Source organism: Moschus berezovskii, chromosome 17, assembly GCF_049115385.1.
Source record: "Moschus berezovskii isolate FMDL1 chromosome 17, NW_MosBer_1.0, whole genome shotgun sequence".
Lineage (NCBI taxonomy): Eukaryota > Metazoa > Chordata > Mammalia > Artiodactyla > Moschidae > Moschus > Moschus berezovskii.
In genome coordinates, this window is record NC_142476.1 from 25,004,970 (window position 1) to 25,019,233 (window position 14,264).

General features: G+C 38.0%; 1 protein-coding gene across 6 annotated transcripts in view; it reads right to left on the minus strand.

Annotated features, from left to right (window-relative positions):
* HMCN1 (hemicentin 1) overlaps positions 1-14,264 on the minus strand; it is a 540,326-nt gene that overhangs the window by 141,141 nt on the left and 384,921 nt on the right. For all 6 annotated transcript variants that reach the window (XM_055419093.2, XM_055419092.2, XM_055419094.2 and 3 more), the window contains 5 exons: positions 12,143-12,316; positions 9,989-10,102; positions 8,805-8,950; positions 3,046-3,196; positions 699-893 (listed from right to left, as the gene is read on the minus strand). In XM_055419093.2, the coding sequence (XP_055275068.2) occupies positions 699-893; positions 3,046-3,196; positions 8,805-8,950; positions 9,989-10,102; positions 12,143-12,316 (780 nt within the window). The remainder of the gene's footprint in view (positions 1-698; positions 894-3,045; positions 3,197-8,804; positions 8,951-9,988; positions 10,103-12,142; positions 12,317-14,264) is intronic.

Here is a 14,264-nt window from a genome sequence, read left to right on the forward strand (position 1 = left end):
CGGTCATCATTTCTATTTAGTCTCTTTTTAATCCAAGATTCTTTTATTTGAGATGAAGTTTATATACAGTGGAAGGCACTGGATTTTAAATGTACAGTTTGATACATTTTGACAAGCCTATTTGAATGTTTGCTAAAAGTAAATAGAAGCCTTGAAAATAGTATTATTCCACAATTTAAATATCTCTTTTTCCATCATAAACTATGTAATGACTGAAATATCTGAAACTAATAATATTTATGATTGATTTATGAGGAATGCATGTAATAATTGAGTAGAAACTATTTGCAAATATACTTTAGAATTTATCATTAATAATGTACAGAAACAGAGCTGATTATTTCATCACACTGTATAGAAAAATGGAGGCATCTGGAGCCGAAAGACTTTAACTTGACAGAATGATTCCATAGTAGATCTGAAAATTAACTAAGGTGTTCTATCCTATGTCAAATTTTCAGCCTAGACTCTCCTAGCTTGAAGGTACATAGATACCAGTGGCCATAAAATCAATCAATTTGACTGGTCTTATGGAGAAGGGAAAAGCTACCCACTCCAGTATTCTGGCCTGGAGAATTCTATGGACTATATAGTCCATGGGGTCACAAAGAGTCAGACACGACTAAGTGACTTTCACTTCACTTCAATAAATGAGAAGCACATCTGACAGAGATTCAGATTTTCCTAGCAGTCTTTACCTGGCAAAATCAGTACTCTCTCACTTGAGGTCAGAGAGTGGCCATCTTTATACCATGTCAGTGTAGGAGCGGGAGCAGCATTAGTCTCACAATAAAGAGAGATGGGATTGTTGATGATCACGTCCTTGGCTTCACCTCTCCTGCCAGTATCCACCATGTTTCCTATTTCCCAGAGCTTCTGAAAACTTGGAGGAACTACGGAGGAAAGACATGAAATTTTGGACTTATGTAAATGACAGTGTCAATCCATTAAAGAAAGATCTTGGCTGGTATTTTCACAAGATTGATTTGTACATGTAATAAATCAGACAATGTGAAAATATTTTCAAGTACTTATACACCACCAACTCAGCCCATAGCTAAAAAAAAAAAGGTAGCAGACAGAAGTCATGATGGGGTCCTTTGAGGACCAGGGACCTAGTGGTCTGGCTTGTTGGGGTCCTTTGAGGACCAGGGACCTAGTGGTCCAGCTTGTTGGGGTCCTCTGAGGACCAGGGACCTGGTGGTCCGGCTTGTTGGGGTCCTTTGAGGACCAGGGACCTGGTGGTCTGGCTTGTTGGGGTTCTTTGAGGACCAGGGACCTAGTGGTCTGGCTTGTTGGGGTCCTTTGAGGACCAGGGACTTGGTGGTCCGGAGACGATGATAAGTGTGAAAGAGAGAAAGAGGCTGATACTCCCTAGTTTATGCAGCATACCAATAAAGTCCTTGGCACAGGACTTGCGTCTCCCACGAAGGCACCAGGCACCCTCTTGAGAGGGAGTGAAGACACAGAGTGCCTTCTTGAGAGAGTCTTAGAAGCCCGGGCAGGAGAGTGGGCAAAACGGGTCTCTACGCTCTAAGGAATCAGCTGAGGAGAGAGAAAAAGAGAGAGAGAGAGAGAAGGAAAGAAAGAAAGACAGACACAGGGACCCAAGCTCTGATGGAGCAAAGGTACTTTGATGATTTCTCTGTAAGTATATAAAGGCTGTGGTCAAGAAATTTCTTTCAACAATGATAAAGATCAGAAAACCAAATGTACAGTAACCGTTACCAAGGGAACCAGGGTTTAATAATGGTCACAAGGTCAGAAGACAATCCATATCTCAAGGAAAAGAGGGAAGAGACTAAGCAGTTTTGTCGTAAAGAGAATGTTTACTAGAGGAGATCCAAGCCTGTCTCTCACAATGACCCCGGTTTCTGGGAGAAGCTTGCTCACTCTACTTGAAACAAGCTGGTTCTCCAGTGGAAAAGCAAGAGTATTGAGCTCAGAATGTTGTGCTCATATTCTGCTTTCCATTCCTGTTCAAAGGATCTAGCACTTAGAAGATAGACTGTCGTGCTCTTAGGAAGGACCTACTCTTAATATAATAAACATGGCTAAAGAATATGATCATAGCAGGGAAAACTAATTTCGAGAAACCATTAAAAAAATATTGGCTCAATAGAGCATTTCCCAATGATTTGTCTTATTAAGAAAGCCAAAGAAGATATGTAGCCAAGATTAAAAAATGTATTAACAAAAATAAAGGGACAGTCTCAAAGTTTTCTGGGTGAGAACTATGAACATTCTAGAAGGCAGTTTGCCTGTACATCAAAAGAATTTAAAAAGTATATAAACAACTGACCTAAAATTTCCATCATTGGCAACTTATGAAAAATAAAAAATATGCAAAAATTTTAAGTATAAAGATGTTCAATAAAGTATTACATATGAGTAGTAAAAGCCTGGACACAACCCAGACATTCAACAGTAAGAGTCTAGTTAAATAAATATTTGGATACTCAACTGATAAAACAGGTAAGTTATTAAAAATCATGTTGAGAGCAACAATAAGAGCAAGTATCATTTCTTAAGCATTTTGCTAAGAGTTTTATATAATTTACCTTATTCAGTACTTACCACAATTCTACAAGGCGTTAATTTTAAAAGTGAAGAAAAAGGGGCTTAAAATATGTAGGTAACTCACCAAGTCACAAAGCTTGAAGAAGCCTAAGTCATCAGACTCCAAGTCTTACTACTTCAAAATCTGATATAATGTTACTCTGGCTTTCTGATAAACTTTACAATATAATGTTAGGGGAAAGGCTAATGTAACAGAGAAGTATGTATTGGGTGATCCCAATTTATAAATAACATACACATTTACAAATATATATCAAAAGGAAACACACAAAAATAACAGAAGTAATCCTGAATGACAGGATTATTTTCTGCTTTGTTATTTTTTTGAGTCCAAGTTTTCAATAATGAATTTATATTATTGTCAACAGAAAACAAAATACTAAAGCAAACCAAGGCAAATCTCTTTGTCACTGCTTTGCCAAATCATAAAAATGAAATTACATTTAATAAGCATATTAGTATTACCTTGTATATTCACATCAAAATCCAGCTCATCTTCACCTGCGACATTAGATGCTACACACGTGTACCGTCCAGTGTCTGATATTTGAGCCTCCTTGATTCGAAGTGTGTGTCCACTGGCAGCAATAGTAACATGATCATCTGATTTAAGGGGCTGTAATTCAATTATAATAATGTTATCATTAAGTACTCCAATAAATCCTCTAGGGGGCCATGCAGTTGAGAGTTTTTATGATTCTTTAATGAAAATTAAAATGTAGGTCAAATAGAAATACTCAAGACAACAATAACTTAATTTACTTTGAATAAGCTGATTGCTTTTGAGCAATCATGTCTTTATTTATTGAAAATTGTAGTTCATGTAGTTTATATCTGTGCTAGGTATTTCTGGGTGGTGCATTTATAAACTACTTATGATGAAAAATGTTCTTAAGGTATCATATCTGTGTTGAAAAAAAATGACTTCAGCTGATGCCACATTGTAGTGAAGCATCTCTTATTATTTTGTAGCAAATGCTAGAGTTTTTTAAAGAAAGATTGAAGACATTAGCATAGCCTGATAAGATTTAAAAATCACTATTGCTCATTTAGAAACATCTTTACTTAATAAATGAAAAAATTTAACCTTGAGATATTTATATTATGAGGTTTTATTGATAACAGCTACATTTAATAGGACATTTCTCATCTTTTAAACATTCTGTATATACTAAATTCCCTCTTATTTCTTGAAAATTTTAGTTCGTGGCTCACTGTTACTGCTTCCAATGATTTTTCTCATAATTCTTAGTGGTTTCAAAACCCACACAGACAGCCATCCAATGCTTTGTGCTCTCAGCTCCTTGAATCTTTTAAATTTTCTTGGTCCCAACCCTCTCTCAGTCACTCAATAGGAGAGTTTTACCTAGAACTTGATAATTATCAATAATGATTCCTCTTCATAATCTCAGTTTCAAGTTCTCACCTTCTGACCACCACCTCTTAACTGTCTAACTCATTTTCTCTAGCATCCCAACTTCCATAATTTTTTGTTGCCACAGGAGGACCCAAAATTCACTGAACTTGCAATCTTTTCACTATCACTCACTCTCCTCCTGATTCAGAGACGGTCTATTACGGCAATCACTCCTTGCATAAACTTGCATTAAAAAAAATCAACTCCTTTCACCTTCTCCCTTTGTTTTATTTGCCTAGCAAAATCCTAACCTTGATTAACACTAGTCTCTGTCCATTCTCTACATCCCTGGGTCTACTCCAGGAACTGTGTCCTCTCTCATGTGGGTCATCATCAGGTGCTTTGTGCCCACTGGATGATTTCAGTCAGCATCAGTTCAGTTCAGTTCAGTTCAGTCGCTCAGTCGTGTCCGACTCTCTGCGACCCCACGAATCACAGCATGACAGGCCTCCCTGTCTATCACCAATTCCCAGAGTTCACTCAAACTCATGTCCAAATTTCCACATTAAAAACACTTCATTAGACTGCAGCCTAACTCCATATTTTCTGTTCTCATTTATAGCCAGTGACTTTAAAAAGTTTTCTACATTTTCTGTCTCCATTTCTCTCCATCTTTTCTTGAATCCTGCAATAAGACTCTTATCATTTCTACTTGACTGAAATGACACTGTCAAGGTCATCAGTGACATCCATGTTGCTCAATTTACTGGTCAGTTTCTCAGGCTTTATTTTATTTGATCAGTAGTATTTAACACAGTTTAACTTGTCTTAATTTTGACAACTGTATTTCCTTAGCTTTTGGGACACTTCACTCCCTGTCCCACAACCTCTAAATGGAGGAGCTCCCCAGGGCTTAATCCTTGGACCTCTTCTCTTTCCACCTAATCTCACTCTCCCAGAGATCTCATGCAAAACCTTTGACTAAGCTCTTTCCCTCACATCCTGCTACCACCTTCATCCAACCAACCAACTTCTGTCTCTTGGACAATGGCAATACATTCATTTCTGGACTTCCTCTTTCTTCAACCAGTAAAGAAGCAAATGCATTCTTTCAAAAATCTTTTAAGTCAGATCATTTCACTCCTGTGTTCAAAATTTTCCAGAGGTTTTCCATCAGTATAAGGCCAAGAGACCTACAAGCATTAGAATCTGTGTGTATGTGCCGCCACTCAGTCGTGTCTGCCTCTTTGCGACCCTATGGACTGTAGCCTGCCAGTCTCCTCTGTCCATGGGATTCTCCAGGCAATAATACTGGGGTTGGGTTGCAATTTCCTTTTCCAAGGGATCTTCCCAACCCAGGGATTGAATCTGCATCTCCTGCATTTAACAGGCAGACTCTTCACCACTGCGCCACCTGAGCTCCTCGAACAATCCAACCCTCCGAGAATCTTTCCCTCTCACCTTCCTTTGTGTTTCCATTGATCACGGCACTCCAGCCAAAGGCCTCAGGCCCTCTGTCCCTTGCTAGTCTCTCTACAATATTTTCCTCTTAGATATCTTATGTCTGCTTCCTTCAATTTCTTTGAGTTTCAGCTTAAATATCACCTTCTCTGTGAGGTCTTCCCTAGATAAATAGGAGAGCATACTCCTCATACTTCCTTTTCTTTCTGACTGAATCTTCTCTGTAACACTCACCCTTAGCACTGTGTGTTTTATTTTTTTCTTTAGTTTCCTCCCCGCCCCCTCAGTTCAGTTCAGTTCAGTCGCTCAGTTGTGTCCGACTCTCCGCGACCCCATGAATCACAGCACGCCAGGCCTCCCTGTCCGTCACCAACTCCCGGAGTTCACTCAAACTCATGTCCATCGAGTCGGTGATGCCATCCAGCCATCTCATTCTCCATCGTCCCCTTCTCCTCCCGCCCCCAATCCCTCCTAGCATCAGAGTCTTTTCCAGTGAGTCAACTCTTCGCATGAGGTGGCCAAAGTATTAGAGTTTCAGCTTTAGCATCAGTCCTTCCAATGAACACCCAGGATTGATCTCCTTTAGAATGGACTGGTTGGATCTCCTTGCAGTCCAAGGGACTGTCAAGAGTCTTCTCCAACACCACAGTTCAAAAGCATTGATTCTTCGGCGATCAGCTTTCTTTACAGTCCAACTCTCACATCCATACATGACCACGGGAAAAACCATAGCCTTGACTAGACGGACCTTTGTTGGCAAAGTAATGTCTCTGCTTTTTAATATGCTATCAAGGTTGGTCATAACTTTCCTTCCAAGGAGCAAGCGTCTTTTAATTTCATGGCTGCAATCAGCATCTGCAGTGATTTTGGAGCCCAAAAAATAAAGTCTGACACTGTCTCCACTGTTTATCCATCTATTTCCTATGAAGTGATGGGACCAGATGCCATGATCTTTGTTTTCTGAATGTTGAGCTTCAAGCCAACCTTTTCACTCTCCTCTTTTACTTTCATCAAGAGGCTTTTGAGTTCCTCTTCACTTTCTGCCATAAGGATAGTGTCATCTGCATATCTGAGGTTATTGATATTTCTCCCGGCAATCTTGATTCCAGCTTGTGCTTCTTCCAGCCCAGCGTTCCTCATGATGTACTCTGCATATAAGTTAAATAAGCAAGGTGACAATATACAGCCTTGACGTACTCCTTTTCCTATTTGGAACCAGTCTGTTGTTCCATGTCCAGTTCTGACTGTTGCTTCCTAACCTGCATACAGGTTTCTCAAGAGGCACATCAGGTGGTCTGGTATTCCCATCTCATTCAGAATGTTCCACAGTTTATTGTGATCCACACAGTCAAAGGCTTTGGCATAGTCAATGAAGCAGAAATAGATGTTTTTCTGGAACTCTCTTGCTTTCTCCATGATCCAGCGGATGTTGGCAATTTGATCTCTGGTGCCTCTGCCTTTTCTAAAACCTGCTTGAACATCTGGGAGTTCACGGTTCACATATTGCTGAAGCCTGGCTTGGAGAATTTTGAGCATGACTTTACTAGCGTGGGAGATGAGTGCAATTGTGTGGTAGTTTGAGCATTCTTTGGCATTGCCTTTCTTTGGGATTGGAATGAAGGCTGACCTTTTCCAGTCCTGTGGCCACTGCTGAGTTTTCCAAATTTGCTGGCATATTGAGTGCAGCACTTTCGCAGCATCATCTTTCAAGATTTGAAATAGCTCAACTGGAATTCCATCACCTCCACTAGCTTTGTTCGTAGTGATGCTTTCTAAGGCCCACTTGACCGCCCCCTAAACCTCCACCAAAGCAAAGATTTTTTTTTTTGTCTCTTTCCTTCATAGTGGTATCACCTGGATCTAAAATAGTGTTTGGCAAATACTATATGCTCAATAAATAATTTTGGATGCAATGAACCATTACTAACATCACATATAAAAACAGTATAATTTAAACCTTCCATGTCAAAGAAATATTTCAGAGCATGAATAAACACATAGATTCTATCAAAACTTATTGTGGTTAATGCTGCTGATATTTTTGGTGGCTTTTCTCAAAAACACTGTTTTATTCAAGCAGTGTTGCTTATCTGAGAAATGAACTAGCAGAAGGAATGATATGGAATATAAACCAAAGCCAGTATTTTTTGTACACATTTTAGGGGACCAATTGCAAATCCTGAAAAATTCAGCAATTTAACTAAAGCATCATAATAGGATCAATTTTAATCTGGATGTGAAACTAGTTTAACTGTTCATTATGAAACAAGAAAAACTGCCCTATTCCTAGGAAAATGTGAGAATTTGTCAAATTTTTATGTGTATATATGCATATGTGTGCATGTGTATAAAATGCAAGGAATGAAAAGATTTGAGGTAAAATTAAATATAAAATAATAACATTTCAAAAGAGAAAAGGAATTATTTGATTCTAAGAAAACTCATATAGAATTGATACTGTTCATAAAGTGTGTTTGTAGTCAGAGAAGAAACTGTAAACGGAACATGGTGGGAGTTCCATATTTTTCCTTTTGCAATGGCTTCCAGATGAAATTTGCTTATTTTATAAGAGATGATTTTTTTTCTGGCCACCAGGATTGCAAAATCTATCTGTGATATGAAAAATTAAACCTATATCTTTCTGCATCTTAAATTATGACTCTGACCTGAACATCTACAATTGGAATTTGACTATTTGGTTGATTATGTATAAAACAGGACAAATATCAGCTTAGCTATGTCACATCTGTATTAAGCAGAGTGTTAACAGCAGCTAAAAAAAATATCTATTTTGGTCTTAAAACACTAGCACATGTTTTTAAAACATGCATAGAAGTAAGTAAGTTGAATGAGAAATAGTGTGTGGTCTGAAAGTCAGATTACATAACTGAAGGATGTGTCTTTCTATGGCCCCAGTTACCTGTATTGGGTACTCTGTCATCACATTTAGCTTTTTTTCCTTCATCTTGAAATGTCAGGAATATTACCCTTTTGAAAAAGAGTTAAAAGTGTGTAGAGAAAGTTCTGAATAAACTTAGTACCTGTATTATACCGATCAGTCTAATCTGACTCAGCACTATTTTTGTGTTTCTTCTCCACAAAGTTTGAAAAAACACAGAGCACAGAAAACATTCACCAGTGGCAAGGTGGCTGGATTTTCAAAGACAATTGTTAGTGGATATTAAAGTAGTCCTTCAAACTTTTTCGTGATGAAGTAATATTAAAATTGTTGAATATGGTTCAATTTTTGTGTGTGTGTTTTTGCAATTTTATACCCTAGGAGCATGGGATTGTTCTAATTTTAAGGTCACATTGATTCTGAGTTACCTGTGTCTGGGTGTTTTGTTTTTTAATTTAATTGACCATTTTAGTCTATAGACAAACATCAACAAAAAACTTGACTGGCCTGTCCATCCTTGTACCAGCTGAGAGATGCAGAAGGAATCGCATAGGCTTCACACTCCAAGGTCAGTGTGTTGTTTACTTTGATCTTCACTTCTCTAGGGGAAAGACCTGGCCCCAGGAGGTCCCCTTTATTGATTATGGGTGGAACTGCATAAACATGAATATTAAAATATTAAACATTAGTTCTTTTACTTTAACATTTTTTTTCTATTTTAATTTTTTTTATAATGTTGTGCAACCATTAGCACAATCTAATCTTATTTTATTTTGGTCATGCCACATAGCCTGTGGGATTTTAGTTCCCTGGCCAGGGGTTGAACCCGTGTCTCCTGCAGTGGAAGCGTGAAGTCTTAACCACTGGACTGACAGGGAGGTCCCAAACATTAGTTCTTAAAATGGAATGCCATGGAAATCACAGTGAGAACCACTTAAGAAAACAAGGAAATAACTTAGGCACTTGCTATACTCTCCTTTCATCACGGACCCAACTGAGCATTTTATGAAATGGCAGTGTTCAGATATAGAATGTGGAGAAAATATTCTTTCTCCCCTCATCACTATAATACTGCCAATGAGGTTAACATGCTTCACAGAACAGTTAGTTTAGTTTGTTCTGGGTCTCCAAACACAGCCTGAGTATAACCCATAAAATGCATTTTATTAGTTCCTAAGGGGAATTATTCAATGAAAAAAAGATAATTTAAAAGATGATTTTCCTTTTTTTTAAAAAAATCTTCAAATGTAGTCTTTATTCATGGTACTATTCTTTTTTCTTTTAATAAATCAGTGTACAGTGGATCAGCCCAAAGTCACTGACAAACTCATCTGAGGCTGCTAAATAAAGCATGTATATTTAAGGAACAATTTTGAGCATGAAAGTACTTCTACACAGCAAAATTCAGAAGAGGGTAATTCACAAGAAAAAAAATAGAGGAACTTAAGAAAGTGCTACTGACAAGTTCTCCAAAATGTCAGTGAGCAGATTCAGTGGGCTTTTCACATCTTGAAGTAATTGAGGTCATGGGCACAATGTTTAATTCAACTTCCACCTTAACGAAGAGAGTTGCATAAACGATCAACTTTAATGATGAATATAAATAATTATGAACCCAGAATGAAAAACAGAATTGAAAAAGTTAGAAAACCTGGAGAAAACTTGGAACATAGTGTTCTTTCAGAACTTACTGTAGACCTTCACTTCATAATGCTTTATCATCTCCCCTGCCTCGTTAGTGGCTACACAAGCGTATCTCCCAGCATTGTCCTCCTGTGCGTTTAGGATCTGCAGAGTCCTGCCTCCTGAAAAGCAACAGAACACCAAAGAATCTCTGAAGTCACGCTGGCAGTGGGGTTCGCACAAACCACAAGTTTTAGTTCTTACTATTAACCTATTTATTCTTCTTTATGCCGATTTTACAACAGACAAAACAAACTATGATATAGATGGACAAAATACCACATAGATTGGTAAGTCCTCAGTGGTCTGCTGTGGCAATGACTCTTCACGCTCATTCTGACCACCCCCCCGCCTCTTTGCACACACTGTAACTAAGGTTTTTACTTTTTTTTTTTTTTAGTATTTTTAAAATTAATTAATTTAATTGGAGGCTGACTACTTTACAATACTGTGGTGGTTTTTGCCATACATCGACATGAATCAGCCATGGGTGTACACGTGTCTTTACAAACAGGTCTTCTGCCTTAGTTATCTTCTTCCTCTCATCTAACTGGCCTATCAGTAAAGACTGATTTTGCTAAAACAGCTTATTTTAAACAACTTTTTAAAATTTATTTGCTGTGCTGGCTCTTACTTGCTGCATGTGAACTCTCTTAGTTGCAGCATGTGGGATCTAGTTCCCTAACGAGGGATCGAACCTGGGCCCCCTGCATTGGGATTGTGGAGTCAGCAACTGGACCACCAGGGAAGTCCCTAAACACAGTTTTTTCATTATAATTTTTCTTCCTAAAAATCTTCAATGATTTTCAATTGACTAAAGTATAAAGTCAAAACTCTTAAATCTAGGCATTCAAAACAAGACTCCAGTGTTCCTTTCTGATCTATGTCCTGCCTGCCCTCCTCCTTGACATATACACCTGTGTACACAGTCTACTCAGGAGGGAGATAAGGAGTATATTTATTATTGCCTGCAGGTAGACAGGGCATTCTTACCTTGTACTTTTCCCACAATAGTCATTCTGATGATCTGAAATCTCCCCTAACTCATTTCCAACCAACAAAGTTCTATAACTTTCTTGAAGGTTTGTTTCAAGTTCTGGTTATGACAAACCATTTCATGACCACTTCAGCCTATGGTGGCCATTCCTTTTTTCATTATTATAAAACTTGTCACTACCTCATTTATTATGCTCTATGACTATTGATAAAAAATCATCCTGTGAATGCCTGCTAATGCAAGAGATGTAGGTTCAATCCCTGGGACGGGAAGATTCCCTGGAGAAGGAAATGGAAGCCCACTCCAGTATTCTTACTTGGGAAGTCCCATGGACAGAGGAGCTCGGTGGGCTATAATCCACAAGGTTGCAGAGTCAGATATGACTTAGCAACTACACAATAACATGACTATTCACAACCCATGATTATCCATGGATTCCTATTGTTAATGAACTTCCTTTCACATGTATTATCCCTATAAATGTCTTAAAGTTAGTGATCATACTTTTAAATGCTTTCTGTTTTCATACATATTTCCAATTATTAATGAGGAATAACAAACTCTGTCAATCTAAATACAACCTTCAAGGTTCAATTCAACAAGAAATGAATTTCTATCCTTTTTGGTATTCCACATTATATTTAAGCAATCAATCACACTGCTGCTGCTGCTGCTAAATCACTTCAGTCTTGTCCGACTCTGTGTGACCCCATAGATGGAAGCCCACCAGGCTCCACTGTCCCTGGGATTCTCCAGGCAAGAACACTGGAGTGGGTTGCCATTTCCTTCTCCAATGTGTGAAAGTGAAAAGTGAAAGTGAAGTCACTCAGTCATGTCTGACTTGTGGCGACCCCATGGACTGCAGCCTACCAGGCTTCTCCATCCATGGGATTTTCTAGGCAAGAGTACTGGAGTGGCTTGCCATTGCCTTCTCCAATCACACTATAGTATTTATTTATTTGCCTTTTTTTTACTTTACTGGTCTTTCAAAAAGTAATTTTACTACCCTAGATTACAAGATATAGAGATAAAATTAAAAAATAAGATTGCAGTATTCAACACCACGAACAACGTTAAGTGTTTATATAAAAATAGCAATGATTCTGCTTTTTTTATAAAAGTAGGTGGCACAACGCATCTTGGGTATCTGAAGTAAGCTAATTACCTGGAAGAATACGGATATTTCTGTTGGATTCTAAAGGAGTTCCATTCTTAAACCAGGTGATGGTGGCTGGGGGATATGAATAAGCTTCGCAGACCAAAGATGTGGGGCTGTTAAGGATAACAGTGACGTCTTCAGGGCTGCCATTGCCATCAACACCAGCAATTACAGGAGATACTGAAAAAGATTTAAAATTTAATCCAAGAAATAGACTCAGAAACTTCTTTATTTGTGCATTTCTAAGCCTCCATAAGTACTTATTTGCATAATTCCATTCCCTAACAACTATACAAACAATTGGTTATTGTTCTCATTCTACACAAAAGCAGTGAGAACCTTCAAAAGCTCACAGAGTAATGGAGGAGATGACACATAAAAGGGAATCCTAACACACTGCAGTATGGACAATCATGGAAATAGCGGTACAGGATATACGGAGGCAGCAGAGCATCCAATCCAATCTAAGGTGCGCGGTTGTAAGAGGACTCTCATCATGGAAGATCACCTAAAGGGGCAGATTTCAAAGTGAGCCTCAAAGAACTGGTACTGGTTAAAAGGTGAAAGAAAGGAGAGTAGTAGGAGGTGGGAGCATATTGGGAGCAGAGTAGTGTCAACAGTAAGGAGCAAGCAGGAAATATACAGAGAATATAGGAAATATACAGAGTTTGGACTCAAAGGATCAGTTTGGAAGCAAGAGAACGATAGGTACACTTGTTCCATAAAAGATAATGAAAGCTTTTCTACTACGCTTGGTAAAGGCATGAGAAAGAACATCAAAAGAAAAAAGAGAGACAGAGAAATTGGAAAACATAAACTAAATTAAATAGGAGCACTGAATATGAAATAGAAAAAGTGAAACAGACTAGATAAAAGTAGATCACAATTCAGTCCTGTTGTTTTTAAACATGGTTGCTCATTAGAAACACATTTGGAGCTTTGGAGGAAAAATAGCAATTCCTGGGCATTTGTATTTTACGTGTGTGTGTTCGTGCGTGTGTGCGCACACTCAGTCATGTCCGACTCTTTGTGACCTGCCAGATTTCCCATCATTGAGATTTTCCAGGCAAGAATGCTGGAGTGGATTGCCATTTCCTTCTCCAGCGGATCTTCCTAAACCAGGAACTAAACTAAACTCATGTCTCTTACATCTTCTGCATTGGCAGGCAGACTTTTTGCTGCTGAGACACTTGGGAAGCCCATATATATATATAGTATGTATAATATAATATGTATTTTTTAGAAAACTTATGAAATTTTGCCTAGCTAAAAAATTTATGACATTTTGATTCTATTTGAGTTAGCGTGAATAGAATGCTAGATTTCTAATTTATATTCACTCAAAATTTTGATATAGTTCCATGTGTTCTGGCATCTAGTAATACTACTAAAAGTCTAAAAATTTATTATCTTGGTGATTAAAAACAGTTTGAATGAGGTTTGAAACTTTCTAATCCAATTCTGAGAATATACAGAAATATTATCTTGTAAAAAAAAAATAATAAGGGCCTGAACTAGAGCAGTGGAGAAAGGAACAGAGAGGAGGGGACAACTAAAGAAGGATTTAAAAAACCAACTGTCAGGACTTAATGACATAATTTAAGGGGTTAAGAAACCAAAGTCAACGGTAACTTCCAATTTTCCTGCTTGGGAATGAACCTAGGTAAATTCTACTGAGCCAAAACAAAGAGAAAATATGGAAAGACCTGCACATTCAGGAGGGGAAGATGGTTTGTTCAGTCAATCTTAAATTTTAAGTGCTTTTGAGAATTCCAGGTAGAAATGTCCAACAAGCAATTGTATATAGAAATCTGAACCTTGGGAGAAAGATCTGGGTTGCAGGTATGGATCTTAAAGAGTCTCCAGTTGATAGGAAATGATAATTAAACCTCTGGGAATTAAATTTGTTACCTGATGAGACTAAAGTAAAATGAGCAGTGAAATTAGGATGAAACATAAGGGGACCTAACGTTTAGGAGATGGATTAAGTGAGTTCATAAAGGAGAGAGAAAGAGAGCAACCAAAGGTGTACAAGGATAACTAGGGAAGGACAGTGTCCACGTGAAAGGGACACATCACTTAGGGATCCAAACATTAAGATAAGAATTGACTAACGTTTGATCTAACA